General features: G+C 46.6%; 1 protein-coding gene across 3 annotated transcripts in view; it reads right to left on the bottom strand.

The window, feature by feature from the left end:
* The window catches only part of ADAM12 (ADAM metallopeptidase domain 12), a 170,805-nt gene extending 156,017 nt beyond the window's left edge, over positions 1 to 14,788 (bottom strand). Inside the window, exon 1 of one of the 3 annotated variants that reach the window (XM_086900257.1) lies at positions 14,486 to 14,788. In XM_086900257.1, the coding sequence (XP_086756383.1) occupies positions 14,486 to 14,612 (127 nt within the window). In that variant the 5' untranslated portion in view covers positions 14,613 to 14,788. Of the gene's footprint in view, positions 1 to 895; positions 1,197 to 7,453; positions 7,612 to 14,485 lie in introns of those variants that run through there. The other 2 variants (XM_086900259.1, XM_086900258.1) reach the window with 2 other exon arrangements.
* Between the last annotated feature and the right edge of the window lie 1,751 nt (positions 14,789 to 16,539).

The raw sequence follows: 16,539 nt of genomic DNA, 5'->3' as shown, positions 1-16,539 counted from the left end.
GGTGTGATAAAAATCACACTTCCTGCGGAAGGCAGAGCAAGCACTGCAGCCCAATTTTGGGCCTCATTCTGGAGAAAATTTGGGCACATGCATTGTGCACTTGCTTAACTCCCAGCTGCCCTCAGTGTGATATAAGCACAGTACGGTGTCTTTTGTATATCAAATTAGGTTTTTCTCAGCAAATTTCATTATATTTATGGAGTGGGTATATTTCTGAAAGACTGCAAAATAAAGATAATCTGTATAGCTAATAAATAAACTCTAACCCAGTCTTTAAATGATTAAAAAAGAGTATGGGGAAGATCATTAGGTAAATCCTTTAAATAGGTTTCTGCAGCCTGATTGCAAAGCTTTGAAGAACACGGGGCAGAAAATAAGGGATCATAGCCAGGGAAGAGCAACCCACACTTATCTTGAGCAGGAGAGATCTGAAAGGCCCCTGAGCAATTGGACACAGACATGGGGAGAGGAATATTCTACATCAGGAGGGAAAAAGCCCACAAAAAACGTAAGGAGAGAGCCAGGCCAAAAAAATAAAGCAGGAATAGTGCAGGAAACTTGGAAAAAATGGGATAAAACCAGGTGGGAGAGTTCCTGGCAACCTTGGAGAGGCTTCGGCCTGCACGGCCCTCACCTCAGCTGGAGCCACCAAGGAATTTATCCCAGTCAGGAATACCTCACCCAGCTCCCTTGCTCAACATCTGAACAAAACACATTCCCAGCTTCCTTCTGCTGTTCTGGGACAGCATCTCAGAGCACAAAGCCAGCCCTCCCAGGGAGCACCCCAGGGACACTGGGAGAGGAGCGCGGTGGGACGGGCGTGGACATCCGCGCCAAGGAAGGGTTTCCATCACCCCAAACACATCCCCGAGCTCCCAGAGATGCAGTTCCTCACTCAGACGTGCTGGTATTTCCTCTCTGCCACTCTGCATCTCCCTTCCCCATTTCCAGGAGGATTTCTTTGAAGCTGAACCATTAGAGTTGTTTGTGTTCCATTAATAATGAGGCCTCCTCTCTACAGGGACTCTTGGTACTACAGCAGTATAAATAGTGTAATAATGGAAATCAGAGAATTGAAATTTTGGTAATGTGTCATGAGAGGAGAAGAAAATCAGGCCATCTGCAATACCAGAAAGTTATATTAGACCCAGGTTTCCTATCTTTTGTGTCACATGCACCTACTTACTCACCTACTTATTTTCCATTGCAGTGAAATTCTGTCCAGCTCCTCCTGACGCAAGCTCGTCTCCCACTTTTTCACATGAAAAACTTCACAGTTGTGTCTGTTTTCTATTTTCAGCCTGCACTGAAGGTAATGCTTTTGATCCACAAGCAGCCCACAAGCTGATGCAGCGCTCTTTATTCTTTCCCCCCCCAGTAATATAAAAGCTACTTTGTACAAATAGTGAGATGAGTAGATGTTACTTGTCAGTGACTTTTGTGTGGCTTAAATATTTTTCATCTGCCATGTACTTCTACAGCTTTTCTGCTTTGCACGGTATCATACAAGAGCTTGTTGGCAAAGAAGTTAAGAATTATTTCCATCTTTTTGCTTTTTATTTCAGTTCCTCCGAGCTCTGTGCAAAATAAACTCCAAGCATGTGATGTGACATCTTTGCTTAGCGGCCACTGCCTCCTGAAAAAACCCAGACACTCTCTGGATTTGCATTTGCTTAAAATTAATAAGCTTTTAGTGAGGCATTTATTTGTCCTCACGACAAACAAAGAGGTGAATGTACCCAGTGCTGAGTAGCTCTGGATAAAATGGGATTAAGTACAAGGAAAATAGAGTATGTCCCACTAAATGCACACCCCAGCCCTCCTGCCAGTGCTGGTTGTGCCCCCCCAGCACACAGAGCAGGACAGGAGTCAGACCTGGGCTGGTTTATAAACAACATCCATCTCTTGCACACAGATTTACAGAAAAGGCAGCTGCGATGCTGAGCTTCCTTCAGCTCTGGATGGGCCTGTTCTCGTCCCACACAATAACAGGGAAAACAGAATAACTCTGTTCAGAGAATCCCACAGTGGTTTGGGTGGGGAGAGACTGTCAAATCATCCCATCCCACCCCAGCCATGGCAGGGACACCTTCCATTGTCCCAGGCTGCTCTAAGCCCCATCCAACCTGGCCTTGGACACTTCCACAGCTTCTCTGGGCACCCTGTAGCAGACCCTCAGCATCCTCACAGCCAAGAATTCCTTCCCAATATCCCATGTAAATCTACCCACTTTCAGCTTAAAGCCATTCCCTGTGTCCTGTCCCTCCATGCCTTGTCCCCAGTCCCTCTCCAGCTCTCCTGGGACCCCTTTAGGGCTGGAAGGGGCTCTGAGCTCTCCCCAGAGCCTTCTTTCCTCCAGGTGAGCGCCTCCAGCTCTCCCAGCCTGTCCTCATAGGAGAGAGGCTCCAGCATTTAATCAGTCATGAGGTACTCAAGGACTTACACAGTGTGTAACTGTGTGTCCCAGAACCTCACAAAAGCCCAGCCAAGGTCCCACTGATGCTGTGGGATGTCCATTTCCATCCCAGACTGGAGCTCTGTCTCCTCACACTGTCCCCAAACACCCCTGGCACTTACTGCTGAGCTATGGAAATTACAGAAGTGAGGGAATAAAAAAGATTAAATTCAATTATCCTTGTGTTACCTTTCCTACTACAAACTGCTCAAAATTGTAAGCAGCCTGTCCTCATTTTTTTTTCTGCAACAAAACACCCAAAACACCCAAAGCACTGGAATAATCTTTGGATTGAAAAGAACAATGGAACAGAGTAATCCTTCTTCAAACTCAGATCAGCTAAGGGCAGTGCTCTGTGCCACAGGCAATGCCCTGCGAGTCAGGAAGCACATCCTTTATCCATTTCCCTCCTCATTTCCTTCAGCTTCCTCAGATTAGCTCTCAGTTTGTGGGATCCATGCCCTGGATGGGTCATTCCTGGCTACGGAGGAAGGGATTTGCACCTGGCTGCATCCAGCGCTCGCTCAACCATCGGCACTGGGTTTGGGGCCTGAGGTATCCCCAGAGCCTCCACTGCTGCCTGGGGCCCATCAGATGGGAAAGTGCTTCATCCCCCCACCAGGAGCTTTTCTCTCATTTGGGATGATTCTTCTGTCCCCTCCAAAATGAAACCAGAAGTTTTTAATCCAAAATTCCCAAGCTTACACACTGAGAGGGGAGGACCAAGGCTTGTCCTTCAAGATGGAGGTGAACTTAGGAAATTAAAGAGGAAGGTGAAACAGGGTTAGAACTGGAAGCTGCCCACAAACACACTGCCCACAACCAGGCACGGAAGGGTTTTACCACAGTTCAGTAAGAAAATATATTGGGATCAGTCTGTATTCTTCTCAGCAACCTTTACTCAGGAGTCCTCCTGAAAGCCAGTGCTCAGAGGTGGGATATGACTGCACAGAGAAGGACAGGAATATTACAAAGAACCCAACAACTTGCAGGCTGGAACGAGGGGTTGAAACCCAGGAGGGCTCTACCCTTAGGGATCATGAAGATTCCTGCTCTAAGCATTGCTCTTCAAAGCAGGAGACACCAGAACGACCCACACGTGGCACTGGGGATAACACCAATAATGCTGCCTCAAAAGTGGTGTTTCCAGGGAATACCAGAGATCCAAGTTAATCCTGAGAGCTGCTGAGAGAAGCACATCTGGAATGCTGGGGGCATTTCTCCTCACCTGCATTCACAAAAGATGAATTGAGCCTGGAGCTGGTGGCTTGGAAAGGCTGCCAGGGAGAGCAGGGAAGTGGAAAGACTGAATTACAAGAAGGGAACTAAAAGAATTCTTTTACATAATCTAGAAAACCGAAGGTGACAGGCCCCATGATTGTCCCTTAGCTTTCTATGCCTTTTGGTATTTATCTTGCCAGTGCTGATATATTTATAGATGGCAGGAGTATAAAGTGCCTATACATAAAGTGAGATAGGATTCCAATGTAGAATTGCACAGAGGATCACATCCAGCTCTTCTCCATGAAGGAAAACAAAAAGAAAAGAAAAACCAACTTGCTTTAATTGGAAATTGTCAACATTAGGGGTCAGATTATATCATGCCAAAAAAAAAAAAGTGTCAATTATTCAACTATGTGGCCAAAGTCTGGGGATGTGTGACTCCAGTCCTCTATTTCACTCCATTTTACAGCAAAATCCAAAACATTACCCAAGTTAAACATAATCCAGGCACAAACCCTGCTGAAACCACCTTCTAAAATGGTGCCTGTTCTGCCTGAGACAGTTTGGGCTGAAAGGGACCATAAAGCTCATCCCATTCCATCCCTGCCATGGACAAGGAACCTTCCACTGTCCCAGGCTGCTCCTACCTGGCCTCAGACACTTCCAGGGACAGGAATCCACAACCTCCCTGGGCACTGATATGAAAAAAAAATTGTAAAATTATAATTATATCTCATAATAAATGTGAAAATGCTAGAGAATAAACCAGTGCATAATGGTTAAACAAAGCCAGCCCTGCAACTTGCACGGGGTTAAAGAAGCAACAGCTTAAATTCTACATCAGCTGAGACACAGACACCCTCTCAAAAGAAAGGACAAAAATCACCACATTGATAAGATGCTTCCCATTATCCCACTTCCAGCACTTCCACAGCTTCATAAAAGGCAGCACCAGACTCTGCCCTCCTTTATTTATAAGCACAAAAGCCTGGGCAAGATTGGACTGTGCATAAGTAAAACTCTTATCTCTCACAGTAAAGTTTTTATTAGTTCAAAATCATGAATTATCTTCCCAGCTAACCTCTGCTTCTCTAAGCTGTACATTGATTCTTTCTACAAAACCCAGGAAAATTAGTCCTTTCATGGCCTGCTTGGAAAATATGTCATAAAAAACTAAACACAACGTTTTCCTTGTTTTCTCCCTTCTCCCAAATTCCCAAACCCAGGACCTCAGGCATTTAAGCCTTGGAAAGCAACTAATTCCATGGATCTTCTGGAGCTTGAATTTTGCCTTTTTTTCACTCTGCAAAATTACTACTCATGTAGAAAAAATTTTCAAAGATGGGAAGTCAGCAAAGATCTTTGATGAGCCTGAGGAGAGGCAGCAGCAAGATGCATTTCTGAACTTAATTTTCTGTTCTTTTGGCTTCTAATGGAAAAAGATCCTGACTTCAGTTTGATGGGTCTGTAAAGATGAGGCTCTGCAGCATCACCACACCAGGCAGCTCCAGGATGAGAAATGGAGGGTTGAGATTCCCTGATCCCCATTAACTGAACAGCATTAGAAACACAGCTTTCAATATTTGGGGTTTGTAATTCTCAGATCTACCACCTGTCATCACTTGCTCGTGCAAGTTACTCCTTTCCTAAATCTGATTGTGCTGATGAAATAGTCAGTGACAGGAACAGCCCTCTCACCCCTCCCCCATGAAATCCCATAAACTGCCTGGAATATGTCATGTGCTCAACATTTTAATGTGGACACGGCAGGGAAAGCTGAAATTCGAAGGTGACTCGCTGCTCTCCTCCACCAAACTCTCTGTGGTCAATGTCACCACCCCACCAGCTGCACAAACTGATGACACAGACAAGGACAAAAAATAGAGAAGAGGGGGGACAAGAAAAGAAAAACTAAAATGTTCCTTGTGGGACATACCCCCTAAGCAGTTGGATCATCTTAATCTTCAAGCTTCTGTAATACAACTGTTGGAAGGCTCCAAGTCTGAGCACAATAAAGTGCTTTATTCAGGGAACCATATGACTCCATCAGTCATTCAAGCACATGTTTGGCACAGATTGAAAGTGAAAAGCATAGCTAAGGCAAATATTTCAAAACTGAACTTGTCTTCCTAACACACATGGTTTATATATTGGTGTAATATCTATATAACTTTTCAGTTCTCATCTAGAGTAATCTCATGGCTGAAGTACAAAATGATGTCTCTGCACCAGGCGTTTCTCGGCAGATAACACATGCCAAAAAGCCATTTACTAGAAAATTAAAAGGGAGCTATCACACTTGACAGGTCCTCAAAATAAAAACCCCCACAAAAAAAAACCCCAAACCCTGTAAAAATAGCTTTGTTCCTTCTAATTCCTGAAAATCTATTTCTTCTATCAGGATGCTGCACCATCCCTCACTGGAGAGCTGTGCTGCAACAAATCCAGGCCAGGAGGCTCCTTCCTCCTCAAGTGCCCGAGATGTGTCTCCTCTGTTTGCCGATGAAATATTGCTCATCACAGAGAGCAACTCCTGCTGATGCAAATGCGATTAAAGCAATCTGGGGAGAGCACAGTGTGATTAAAGCATAAGTAATGGCAGAAGGATTTGGGCCCTCATTATACAAAATACATATTGAAATGCAGTCAAGGAGAGAAGCCAATATATCTCAATATCCTCCCTGTTTTCCAGAACAAAATGTGACAAGTGGAGTTGGGAGAACAACATTTGCCATTGACTGCAAGAGGGGGCAGGGAGCCTGCAGAACGTTCCAAATAGCCCAAACCCAGCTTTATGATGTGTATAGAATATATACATGGATATATTTGGGAAACAGCTGTCCAGCCTCATTTGGGATGCTGTTATGTTTGACTGAGAAATTACTATTCAGGACCAGTCCAAAGACAGAGCTGTCTTTTTTTTTTTTTTTTTCTTTTTATCCTAGAAGAGAACATTTTAAAATATAGAGAAATAAAGCCGTGAAACTCTGAAGGAAAGGGCATTTCAGCACAGTGGGTCATGGGGGTGGATTGAGAGGTTCCCCCCATGGCAGAGCTCAGGGCTTGGAGTTCACAGGAGAGGGCAAGCCAGAAATGCAAGATTCCAACCCAAAGGAGCTTTGGAAAGTCCATGACACAACAGCTCAGGAGAACTTCTGTTCTCCTGCAGCAAATCCTGTTTTCAGCTGCTTTTTTTCCAAGGCCTGATGCACACCGCATTGATCAGCCCAGCCATCCCCTCCTGAAAAAACAGGCAGGGCAGGGCTAATAATGGATGAAAATCCTCAAGGGTTGCACAGTGCCTTTCCCACAGGTATTTCCAGGATGCCAGAGTGAAGGATTCCCCATCTCAACTCAGCATAGGGGCTGCTGGGATATGTCTGCTCCTTCCTAAATTGCTGCTTCTCCCCCAAACAGTCACACAGATCCTTGTTTTGATTATGAACACAGCCTTTGCACCCTTCTGCACCAGCAGCACCTACCAAAAACACTTTCTGAGGCAGAGAAATAATAACCTGTGCTTTACAAGCACAAGGAATCCACACAGCTCCAAGGGCAGAGGAAAAGGTACTAAATATATCTTTACTTTTCAGCAATGAGTCCACATAATTATGTGAAAATCCAGGTCCAGTGCTCCTCTCCAACTCCTCCCCTCCAAAGCCTCATGAAAGGCTACTTTCACTGAGTGAAGTTCAAATTACTCTCCAAAATACAATTTCCTCTTGGTCTTTCAAAAGGTACAGTGCAATCCCTCTCTCGCAGTGATTTACTAACCTGCCTCGGCGAGTGCAAGGAATCCTCAGCACAGCTGAATTGAGGGATGTTCCTTCCCGGGTACAATCAGCAGAGAAAAGCACCACTGAGTGGGAGTGGGAGCTGTGCTCCTCACAGGCACACAAATCATTCCTTCACATTTCTCTGGGAAACACAGCAAAGCCAGCTGAGGTGAATTGCAGTATTAATTTAGGTGAGCAGGCACGGGGTGTGATTTGTAGCTCTTCCCCAGTCCTAGGAAAGGAGCTCCAGGGCTGAGGAGTTTCTCTCCATCAGGAGTTTCTGTTTGTGTGGGGAATACCTGATCCTCACTTCACACAACAGCAGGGGTTGGAAAACAAACTACACCTGTTCCAGCACAAGCTGTCACTGAATCTCGCTTCTGGTTTTTAAAACAGGAATGAAAAGACAGCTTGGAGTTACTTAATGCTCTTGAAGCCACCTCTGCTGCTCAGGTTTATGAGTGTGACCTTGCAGAAAGTGTCACCATAAGCTCTGGGTCGCTCCATAACTCCTGACTTTCACACATTCCTCCAGCAGATGAGCTACAGGAGCAAAGAACATTTATTTTTATGCTTTCTTCAGGGCAGGATACGTCCCCAGGTCATTATCACAGCTCATCTGCTCTACACGTCCTCTGGTGCTGCAAAAAGGATCTTAAATGGCAGCACAGGACATGAACACCAGGCTGCACAAAGGAGTCGGGTCCATGGAGGGGAGGGAATTTATGCCAAGAAGGTCAGGCACAGAAACAAGGAAAACACAGCAAGCAGAGTAAATAGCTCCTTCTCTCTAAAGAGTGAAGGTTTAAACTACAAGAGGAGAGATTTTGATTGGAGGTCAGGAAGAAGTTCCTCTCTGTGAGGGTGGAGTGGGGATGGGGTGGAATTCCCAGAGCAGCTGGGGCTGCCCCTGGATCCCTGGCAGTGCCCAAGGCCAGGCTGGACACTGGGGCTGGAGCAGCTGGGACAGGGCAAGGTGTCCCTGCCATGGCTGGGGTGGCACTGATGGGATTTAAGGTCCCTTCCAACCCAAACCATTCTGGGATTTCTTCTGCAACGATCCCATACTTTCACCTTGGTGTTTACCCAAAGTGTCTGTGCCTCAGGAGGCAAGAGATGAAGAAATAAATCCTCATTCTTTTGGGATGCTCCCCTCATGCTTCAAAATGCAAGAGCAGATTTTAACCTGCTTTAATGACCTGCAGTTCAAAAAGGAACATGGATGAGGTGCTGTGTTCATTCCTGTGTTCCAAAGGGATGCAGGGAATTCATTCCCAACTCTCTCTATCATCACAGTGCTCTCAGTGGCAGAAGAGGAATGGAATATAAACTTAAATTATATGGACTGAATTATCTTCGTCACATTTGCTAATTGTTCAGGTCCCAGAGGATGCCCAGCACAGACCATCACTGCATTCAGACATGAAACACTGGATAAAACACTGGCCATGCTCAGCTCCAGGCCTGAGCAGGCACACATCTTCCCCTTATTGAATGATAAACTCCAGATTTTGTAATATTTAAATTTGTTTTTTGCAGTGCTATACCAAAACAATGCCATAAATACTTGAATTTGTTGAAATTTGTATCTTAATATGTTCTTCCAGAGGTAAGCAATCACACATGAGGTTTATCTTTCAGCTGCTTGCAGGCTTAGAACACATTTAAAAGAAGCAAGAAAACAGCAAACTTTCACCATTGTCAGAAGAAGGTTTTTCACTTAATGCATATGATACATACTATTAAACTAAATTTCCAGGGGCTGACACTGTTCCTCTTCAAAAATACCTCAAAATAAACGAATTAAAGATACTTTTGTGCCAAATTCTGTATCCAGCTTTTTCTGCCTTGATGTGCATTATCCAGCATGGCTAACAGGCCATGACACATTTCACTTCTTGCCTTATTACATCATAGATTTGGGACAAGAAAGAATTTGTTCTTCTAATCATTGCTTTTAGCAAGTTGACCTTGTGAAAGGACAATTTCCTGCCTCCAAACTCTTTCTTATCCTAGCTCCAGGTCATGGAAAGCAGCAAATTAATTTGTATGGGATGCAAAAAAATGAGTGGAACAACCTGAAGGGATTAAACAGATCAATTTCTGATTAGATGATGCAGTCCAAGTCACTTGATGCCAACCTAGTTTCAAAATCCTTCATGAACCCTAAAAAGAGAAGGGTCAACATGCTGGAGCAGGGCTAAACTAAGAAACAACGCCTTCTCTTAGTTAATGGGGTAGCAAAAAGATAAAAATTTCTGTGTAAATCACAAACAAAAAGGACTGAGCTCTTGGACTGCCTGTGAACAATCAACTGCTACCCTCAGACTGTGGGGTTTTAATTTACTTTGTCATAGATCTGCCCTGGAGACTCAGCAGGACCTAAGAGAAGCCTCTGCAGGTGTGATTTAGGTCTGTAGCACTCCAGAATTGTGCAGATGATGTGCTTTTGTCCAGGGAGAAATTTGAGGAGCTGCTTGAAATAGAAGTACAAAGTGCAGGCAACGGGGAGAGCAAGGTCCAGGATGACGTGCAGTAAAACATAAGAGGTTGTAGAGGAAGGAAAGTCATCAGAAAAAGGGATTAAATAAAAAAAATGCCAGCAATATGAATAGCCTGGCATCCTGAGAAGGATGGGATGGTGTGAGACAGAGCTGGGGAGAGCCTGCTGGCGTGGCAGGGCCTGGCTGTATAACCTGACTGTATTCCAGACTGATTTCCAAACACCCTAAAAATGTCAGTTCCTGGATTATAGCAGCTGTCACAGCAAAAGTGAAGGGAAACCCACCCCAAGAGCCCAGTCACTCTGACAAGGCAGCTCAGAGCTCACCCTTCCCTCTGCCATGGCCCAAAAGGAGGCTCGGGAGCACAAATGAAACAGAGCCCAGCTGGACTCCTTGGCCAGTTTGCCCTGGCAGTGTCAGATCTGTTGGAAGCAGCAGGGATAAATCTGTCAGGAGGAGGATATGTGAGGTCTGGGGAAGGCTGGTGGAGGACCAAATAAGCCTTTACATGAGTTGAGCCTTTTTAGAACAGAAATTCATGATCATGGGCAGTGAGTGAGGGCCTTGGTGGGAATAGTAGATAAACAGATATCTTCAGTGGGTAAACAGATAAACACAGCCCTGCTGTGCTGCACTCACCCAAGTGCCATCAGAGAAATCCCACTGGGGCTCCCAGCAGGATGCAAAACCACCCAAAGCACAGCCTGACAATCATGAGTTCAAGGATGCTCTTTGTACCTGGATCAGGACCTTTCCAAAAGTCCCAAGCAGAGCAAGAAATGAGACACCCAAGCAAACATCAGTGAAGAACCTGTCAGCTCTCCAGCAGGCTGGAGATTAAGGATGCAAACACTGCTGAAAAGTGGGAATAAAATTCCTCTGCTGGGGGATCTTGGCATGGATCTCTGGAGCCCCATGGACAGTGGCAGCTCATGCCAGGCTGTCTGCAGGGGACCTGAAGGGGATGATCATCAGACAAGGAGGTGATTACACACACACCAGAAATATCTGCCACAAATGCTGGAGCAGGTTGAGAGAAGACAGGATTTATAAATGAGCTCTAAAACACAGAGGGAGATGAAGAAATCAGGTTTAGAGCACAAGACAAGGCAAGATTTCTTCTCCTACAATTAATTCCCATTAGACTCAAGGAAGCTGCAATCAGTAGCAAATTAAAATCTAGACAAAAGTGATTTTAACTGAAAATAAAGAATTTTAGGTTGCAGTTTTAGGATTTGCATTTTTTCATGCCCAGAGAAGCTGTGGCTGCCCCTGGATCCCTGGGAGTGTCCAAGGCCAGGCTGGATGAGGCTTGGAGCACATGGGATAGTGGAAGATGTCTCTGGCCATGGAGGGGATGGAACAAGATGGTTTTTAAGGTCCCTTCCAACTCAAACCACTTTGTCATTCTAAGACTCATTTCTTTTCCTGCTGTTTTCCCAGCTAACACGCAATATTGCAAAGAAATTTAGAAGTTTATGCATGCACACACACACTCTCTCTAATTTGGACTTTACCTATCATCATCACGTTGTCTGCCCTGCAGAAACAAGAAAGCCTTGACCACAAAAAGCTTGTACAAGTGTAGATTTTAAGGTATTTGACTGAGACTGTAAGATCAGATCTTATCCCACTTTATATCCCACTCCACAAGTACAACAAAGTTAATTTGGCCTGGTTGAGTTTTTCCTTTTTGTCCTTGAAGCAGAAACCCAGCACAAGGTTGGAAACCAAAAAGGCAATTGTAAAACCACAAAAAATGGAAAGAAAACATACTAAAAGCAAGCAACAAGGCTACTTTTAAGTTGTCTAGCCCACAACCTGATAATTTCTGTTTAATAACAGACCTGGCACTCAGGCAGACTCACATTATTGCCACATTTCACACCGGGTTCTAACGGCACGTCATAACTCCAACTTGTCTTGATGGCTAAGCACGAGTTTATGTAAAAATTAGGATGTCCTGGCAGCATTGGGATGTCCTGCAGGGCTCCAGAGTGGCCAGTGAGAGCTGTGCCAGCCAGCCAAGAGCACTTGTTGTCACCGAGAGCGTGGGCGGGTGTGGAAACGCGCGGTCGGAACTTTCAGCACCTTCGCGACCAAGAAAGCAGCACAAGCTCTGGCAGGGCTAAAGCTGAGCTCTGCTTCCACAGGAAAACGTGGAATTAAGGCAGGGGATGATCACTGAATATTCTGGCTGGAAAAAAGCAAATTACATGGGAGAGAAGAGGAGCAGGAAGATACAGGAAGGCAAATCCAAGGGCCAGCAACCACCACAGTTACCCAAATTTAGGTATCTAAAGACACCATAGAGATGAGCAGCTGACACAAACTTTACACAGAGCTTAAATCATCAGGGTGAGCGTAACCTTAGAGCTTCAGCTTGGCTCTGAGGGAATTCTGAGCCACAAGAAACCGGATTTCCACCCCCTCTTCCCATTCTGCTCACTCGTCTGTGTGCTAGAGCCAAGTCACCCACAGTCTGTCCTCTTAATATTTCAGGGACAAACACTTTGAAGCATTTTACCTCAAATTTTCCCAACTGCAAGTGAACTTCCAAACCGTGGAGGGGCTGTCCAGCCACCAGTGACTCCCACACTCGGAGGAGGGACCCCACCCAAACCAACCCTCCCTTGCCCCACAAAAAGGGAACAGCCACAGGGCACCTATTTCTCTTCATCTGCCCGGAAATTTCTGCAGCCTTTACCCTAAACCCACTGATCTGGTGCAAATGCAAGTGCTGGCAAAGAGAAATCAAGAGCCCTCCCAAAGGCAAAGCTGCAACTCCTGTTAATCCATTAAGATAAATTCCAGGTGCTTGATCAAAGGCAGCACCTTGTCCTTTCCCCCTCTGGGATTTCCATGTGCTTAAGTGTCTCCCTCTCTTTTCTCTTAGCAAGTTCAGAGCCAAAGTCCCAGTGAAAGTCCCAGTCAATAAATTTGGGGATAAGGAAATATTTACAAAGCTTCAAGTTACAATAGGGGAAAAAAAAAAAAAGACCAAACACACGAGTTTATAGTAACGGGCAGGGACACAGACACCCCACGGTGCTGTTCAGTGTATTCAGAGAGGAGAATCTCTTTCCTCTCTCACATAAAATATGCACTGTCAGCTGCTGCTTAACGAAGAGAAGACCTGGGCACTCAGGATTCCAGAACAAACCCCAAACTTGCTGTGGGAAGAGACAATCCCTTCCTAGGCTGTTCCCCATCCTTAGCATGGACAGCACAGCGCTCCACAGCTGAATCCCCGCCTGGAGCTCACTTTGAATGAACACAGCGGCGGCGAGAAAACTTTTCCCCAGCCAGGACGCTTTTACCATCACTATTTGGCTTTTCTGCGCAATTTTTTCCCAGCTGGAAACAAAACCCAAACTCTGACAAGACTCCCAGAGCCTTGAATTCAGCCCCGGGGGCTGTTCGGAGGGGATGCGTGGGAAGAGAATTTCCAAACCCCCTCTCTCCGGGACCCTGCAGGGCACCCCCAATGCACAGAGCAGGAGGGGGCAGGGAGCCTGCACAACGTCCCGAATAACCCAAACCCAGTTTATCACAGAATATGTACAGGGATATATTTGGGAAACAGCTGTCCAGCCCCATTTGGGATGCTGTTACCCCCGGGGATCAGCTCGGGATGGGACCGGTGGGGCTGGGGGTGCAGAGAAGGGAGCAGCAGGTTTGGGGGTGCCGGGGGCTGGGGGTGCAGAGAAGGGAGCAGCAGGTTTGGGGGTGCAGAGAAGGGAGCAGCAGGTTTGGGGGTGCCGGGAGATGGGGGTATAGAGAAAGGACAGGCAGGGATGAGGGTGCAGAGAAGGGAGCAGCAGGTTTGGGGGTGCAGAGAAGGGAGCAGCAGGTTTGGGGGTGCAGAGAAGGGAGCAGCAGGTTTGGGGGTACCCGGGGGATGGGGGTACAGAGAAAGGACAGGCAGGGATGAGGGTGCAGAGAAGGGAGCAGCAGGAATGGGGATATAGAAAAGGAAAGAGCAGGTTTGGGGGTGCCAGGGGATGGGGGTACAGAGAAGGGAGCAGCAGGTTTGGGGGTGTCAGGGGATGGGGGTACAGAGAAAGGAACAGCAGGTTTGGGGGTGCCGGGGGATGGCACCCAGCCGGTTTGGGGGTGCCGGGGGATGGCAGCCAGCAGGTTTGGGGTGCCGGGGGATGGCAGCCAGCAGGTTTGGGGGTGCCGGGGGATGGCAGCCAGCAGGTTTGGGGGTGTCGGGGGATGGCAGCCAGCAGGTTTGCGGTGCCGGGGGATGGCAGCCAGCAGGTTTTGGGGGTGCCGGGGGATGGCACCCAGCCGGTTGGGGGTGCCGGGGGATGGCAGCCAGCAGGTTTTGGGGTGCCGGGGGATGGCAGCCAGCAGGTTTTGGGGTGCCGCACGGCGGAGTTTGCCCGGGCAATGTGTGCCCGGCCGGGGCGGAGCGGGGGCAGCAGCGCTCCGGAGCCCCAGAGCCATCTCCCCGCTCGGCTCCGGCTGGAATGGAGCGGGTCCCGCTGGAAGGGCGGCGGGGGCTGTGTGTGACTTACCGCGGGCGCGGGGCTCGGGCCGCAGGAGCCAGCCCGGGCCGAGCAGCAGCAGCAGCAGCGCGGGGAGCCGGGCCGGGGGCAGCGCACGGGGGGAGCGCGGCTGCGCTGCCTGGAGGCGCTTTGACATCGCAGCCCAGACTGAGGGAGACAAACTTTCATCAGCTGGGGCTGGAGAGCAGCCCCATAATATACAGTTACCGAGAGGAGCGAGCCGGGACTCAGGATGTGAGAGATTTCCTGCATGCAGTTAACTCCAAAACCCCTCCTGCTCCTGCCTCAGCTGCTGATGAGCTGGGCTCGGCTGCTTAGGGGGGGAAAAAAAAATAAAAAAAAAAAAAGAAGAGGAGTAGGAGAGGAGTTGGAGTTTTTTTCTTTACTTTTTCTTTTTTTTTCCCGCCCCTTATTTAGGTTTGTGTCGGCTATTTCATAATTTTTTGTTGTTGTTGTTATTTTGGCAAGGACCAAACCTCATCCAGCACCCCTGGAACATCTGAGCCCCGCGGCCTCCCCTCTGCAGGGTCCCAGCCCTGGGGGGCTCCGGAGTCCCCCCTCCCATCCCTCCCTCCCATCCCTGCTCCCGGAGCTTTCTTTTTCTTTTCCTTTTTATTTTATTTTTATTTTTATTTTTATTTTTATTTTTTACTCCACACACAAGCCTGCCTGCTGCCTCTGGAAAGTCATCTGTGTATGTTAGAGCTCAGGGGTTCTTTATTGGTTTCATAATTATTTCAGAGTTGTTTCTGATGTTGTTTCTTATTTTATATTGTGGGGGTTTTGAAAGAAGGGGAAAAAGAACAAAAAAAGAAAACAAACAACAAAACACACCCACAGAGTTGCCAGATGCATTTTTTAAAATCTCCCTTATTCAAGTGATTATTACTGACTGTCTGGGAAATAACCAAATACAGATTATCTACTCCTTAATGTACCACCAAAACACATGTAATGCCCACATGTTGCTGTGGAGTAGAAGGAAAAAAAAATAATCTAGTTCTGAAGATCTTCACAGACTTTTATTGTGCAGTTTTGAGCTATAATTTACTAAGATTCTTCCCAAATCTCACAGTCTGGATGTTGACACTGAATTCTGCAGCTTGGCTCCATGTTCCTTGTGCATGAAACTGTTGGCAGAAGAGTTCTGAGATGTCTGTAGGCCAGCAGGCAAAAGAGCCTTGCAATCCCATTGAAAAATGGTGTTTGGAAGCACAGATTTGGGGCTGTCCTGGAGCAGAGGATGCTGATTATTCCCAGTGATCCAGACTATACTTTTCACCAGCTTTGGGGATAAATGAGCCAGAAATTCCAGGGGTACAACCTCTGTGCTTCCCAAACTGGAGCTGGCACGCTGCCCTGGCAGCATCACTGAGCCATCCAGGGCTAACTGTGGTGATGCCAGGTCACCCCAGCACAAATAAACCTGGAAAAGGGCTGGGATCATGAAGAATGTGCAGGAAGGGCTCTCATCAACTGCTGTGCTTCACACTTAAAAAGCATTTTTCACCTCTTACCCCTCTGCCCCAACCAGACCCACGGAGTCACCTCCAGCTGCTCTGAAATTTGAATTTTGTCGACACTTACACCTCAAGCCTCACCTCACATTTTCCCCATGGTGTGTATTCCCTCTCCTTGGGAGCAATCAGGGATTAGCCTATGTGTAACTTTAAATAACCAAATGCTAAATTTTCCCTACTTGGCCATTATCAGTTAAATTTAACAGCTCCACTCAGCAACTTTTCATCCCTCAAATATAAACTAATGAACTGCATCTACTCTCTCATTAAGGACATATGTGCTCCACACAGAACATTGCTTAAAAACATTAAAATTCAAAACTCCTTTGTGGAAGGCCACCATAAAAGCCACGTAGACATCTTTAGTCTTTGGAGGTATTTTTCCTATTAAAATGAAGGGGAAAAAAAAATCAGTTAAAGGGAAGTAAAGACTTGTAAATAGGGTTTTGGTAATGCCACAAGGCTTTTCTTTACAGTGGTACTACTTTTGTCTGAGTAACAATATTTGCTAACAGAGAATGTGGAGCCAATTATATCTTGGTC

The sequence above is a fragment of the Cyanistes caeruleus genome, chromosome 8, assembly GCF_971803275.1.
Source record: "Cyanistes caeruleus chromosome 8, bCyaCae1.hap1.1, whole genome shotgun sequence".
In the NCBI taxonomy this organism is placed as follows: Eukaryota; Metazoa; Chordata; class Aves; order Passeriformes; family Paridae; genus Cyanistes; species Cyanistes caeruleus.
The sequence above is the reverse complement of the archived record's forward strand: the minus strand, read 5'-3'. Positions and strand labels throughout refer to the sequence as shown.